Source organism: Saccostrea echinata, unplaced genomic scaffold (assembly GCF_033153115.1).
Source record: "Saccostrea echinata isolate AGI-Se365-2 ecotype Australia unplaced genomic scaffold, CSIRO_AGI_Sech_v1 ptg000006l, whole genome shotgun sequence".
Taxonomy (NCBI): Eukaryota; Metazoa; Mollusca; class Bivalvia; order Ostreida; family Ostreidae; genus Saccostrea; species Saccostrea echinata.
Window position 1 is genome coordinate 8,825,513 of NW_026889755.1, and position 3,044 is coordinate 8,828,556.

Consider the following 3,044-nt stretch of genomic DNA (forward strand, 5'->3'; position numbering starts at 1 on the left):
CACTCATGAAAGAAGATACAAGTTAATACATTTTCAAGCAGACAAACATACACTAATCAAACTGAACATAAAAATGATCTACAACAAATTAAAAGAAGTTGTTACACTAACTTTACTTTTTAAAACAGTTAAGTCAGTTATTATTTTGATCTGTTCACAATCATCGCGAGCTCAGGGTGGTATTGTTGGATTCTGTACATTTCACACGGATACACACAGGCTTTCACTAAATGGTGTACCACAAATCAAACAACTAGAGCGTTGTAAACTTGACCCTTTTAGCCGAGGTACAGCTATCTACTTTAGACAACTTATCTTCTATAAAGTTTAAGATAATTTTAATTTGCTCGCAATCCAAGGCCACTCTGCGCAGCTATGTTAAGGCTTCCCGAAGCTTGAAAATGCGCTCTAAACATAATATGTCATTGGGAGGTGGTTTTAGTTTTAATTTATAAGTATTGAACTTAAGTACTCCCAATTTATATAGAGGGTTTCCTCGGCTATATATTAACATATTTGTTATGATATCACATGACTTTGTTGATCACGTGACGGTCATTTATTATTTTTTTGAAGTGTTCCATATAAATCGCTTCGGCGCAGCTGATTAACACAATAATTATTAACATTTTGTTATATAAATAAACTCATCGTATCCTTGTGTATCCGAAATGTGCTTGGGAAAAGTCTTAGTATTACTTAGATACAAAATATTTCTTGAGAAATTCAACTTACCTACAAATTTGAGGGTATTTTCCACACAATATCGTAATCTGTATTAAAACAAAGCCAACACACATTTTTCCCAAGCAAGATTCAGTTAGAGAACAATCTTTTCTTACAGATTTCCACAAAAATTCTCAGATTAATCCTCATTAATCACCTGCGCCAGACTCTTTTATGCACACAAAATAAATTCTACCTCCAATCACGGGTATAAAACAGAGTACATTTCAAAAGTATATTTTTCATAAGCATTTTGAACATGCTGAATTTCAATCAATGGTAGGTAAGCGGTGTATTTTTAAAATATTCGGACATATAAGACTTAAAAAACCTTTAACGACCCCTGAATTTTGCAATAGCTATCTAGCATTTTACATGCAGTTTGAAATAAAGTGTAAAGTTCATGACACTCTCCCCGTCATAACACCTCAAGTTTGCAGTGACTTGACGTCATTTTCCATTATGACGTCATATTTTGGTAGCTCAGAGATGCGAAGGCACATAGTGCACTGTGATATTCTACGGGAAGCCTTAACCTACCTGCGTGGCCAGGAGGGTTTTTAAGACTTCGACTTGTTCTAAGACATCTTCCTTGCTCTGTTCCTTCATCCTCTTCTCCAATTTACACATCTTGTCCGGATTTGTTCGCCTATTAATGAAACAGAATCAACCTTAGTTACAGAGTGTCAGATTCCACATTCAATTAATTTATATCCCACATTTGGTGATTATTGGTTTGCGAGTTTTAAGAACCCATCCTTTTATAACATAGAAATTAGCAAAAGTAATTCAATTACATATTTTCAGAACCCTTTTGTAAATGAATTAACATCGATGGTAATCAATAAGATGATAATTCAATATTGCTATGTAATTAATGTGTGTAAACATCCATCACCTCAAAGTAGTCAGGATGGAGTCTTCCGCCTGACTAAATCGACCCTTATCATTATCCGAGTTACTGGTAACTGGCGCAAAGGCACTGCAGTTTGAATCGAGTGCCGGCGAGTAGCTGGCAACTGGTGCAAAGGTGCTGCAGTTACCCTGGCTCTCTGGTGTAGGACTTAGGGGTCTAAAGAGATCGAGAGAGAGGGTGAAAGACACGTACTAACTTTTTATTATGTTCAAACTAAATTATCGAAATAATTTAAACCTGCTTTTTCTGAAGTTCAAAAGATTTAGTTTAACTTCATAAAAATCAGTTAGCTAATAGGTTAGAAATTAAACAATATGAAAATGTAATGACTAAAGAATTTTTTTTTAAAGTTATTAAATATACATAAAACACATTCTGGTACATTACGTTACACAAGAATCCAATCTTTACCTTTTTAATGACTCATTTTCTTTGCCAATTGTACTTAATGTCGAATGGTAGTTTGGAGAGGGAGGGGGTGGAATATAACTTCAATAAAAGAGTGAGAGAAAATGTGAAAATAAAATACATACAGCACTTACGGTTTTTTCTTTCATACTTTTAATTTTATTTTATTATTATTATTATTATTATTATTATCATGTTATTAATTTTGAGAAAAGATGTCATCGAACTAGGTTTAAAAATTTTGGAAAAAAAAAATTAAAAACTCAAAAAGTGTTTAAATCAGATTAATTTTCGTTTCACAAAATTACACTTACCGAGATGGAAATGCAGACCGTTCAAATTCCTCCCCCATTTTAACCCATAACTCCTCAAATTCACTAAAGGAATCTGCGGATTTGCTTGCGTCTCTGTGATAAGAAATACACAGTCCCGTACTAAGGGTAATCATGTGTTATATAAATACAAATTATAGATATTGTATTTTATATAATCTTATTTATCAACTTTAAACAGAATAAAAGAAAAAAAAGACGAACTAGAACTGTGTTCACCAACAATAAAGCTAACATATCTTTATAAGAAAATATAAAATTCGAATTAAAAATAATGTTTAAAAAAATTGAAAAACTTATAAAACTTAACAGTCATAAACTTAAAAGAAAAGCTTCTCAACTTTGCACCTAAAAATAATTTAGCTAATTCTAAAAACAAAAGGAATATTTTACTTACAGGAAATCAAGGAATTCTTCTGCCATAATTGTCACCGACATTCTGTCAATGATAAAATCTGTTTGCAACCCCCCCCCCTCCCCCATTTATATATTCTCTTGGACGGACGTTTTGCTCGTACGAAAAAGGGCGTGTGTGTTGGGGGTATCATCACTCTAATTGATGGATTGAGTAATGATCGAGAAGTTTCCTTACTATTCTTAATTCATCATCTGAACGTCTTTTGAATCACTTTTTAAAATACCGCCCGGTTGTTCCACACCTG

The 3,044-nt window shown here is 33.0% G+C and overlaps 1 protein-coding gene across 1 annotated transcript; it reads right to left on the reverse strand.

Annotated features, from left to right (window-relative positions):
- Positions 1 to 253: 253 nt before the first annotated feature.
- Positions 254 to 2,820, reverse strand: LOC133180105 (uncharacterized). Its single transcript, XM_061314682.1, has 6 exons — positions 2,780 to 2,820; positions 2,365 to 2,457; positions 2,054 to 2,131; positions 1,625 to 1,798; positions 1,271 to 1,375; positions 254 to 365 (listed from the first exon to the last, which is right to left on the reverse strand). Exons 1-6 carry the CDS (start codon positions 2,818 to 2,820, stop codon positions 254 to 256), a joined length of 603 nt encoding a protein of 200 aa, XP_061170666.1.
- Between the last annotated feature and the right edge of the window lie 224 nt (positions 2,821 to 3,044).

Coding starts and splice junctions, on each gene's coding strand:
- LOC133180105 (XM_061314682.1), bottom strand. CDS start 2,820: ATGTCGGTGACAATTATGGCAGAAGAATTCCTTGATTTCCT. Junction 2,132..2,364: donor CGGTCTGCATTTCCATCTCG/GTAAGTGTAATT, acceptor CTTTTATTGAAG/TTATATTCCACCCCCTCCCT. Junction 1,376..1,624: donor TCCATCCTGACTACTTTGAG/GTGATGGATGTT, acceptor TTTCATTAATAG/GCGAACAAATCCGGACAAGA.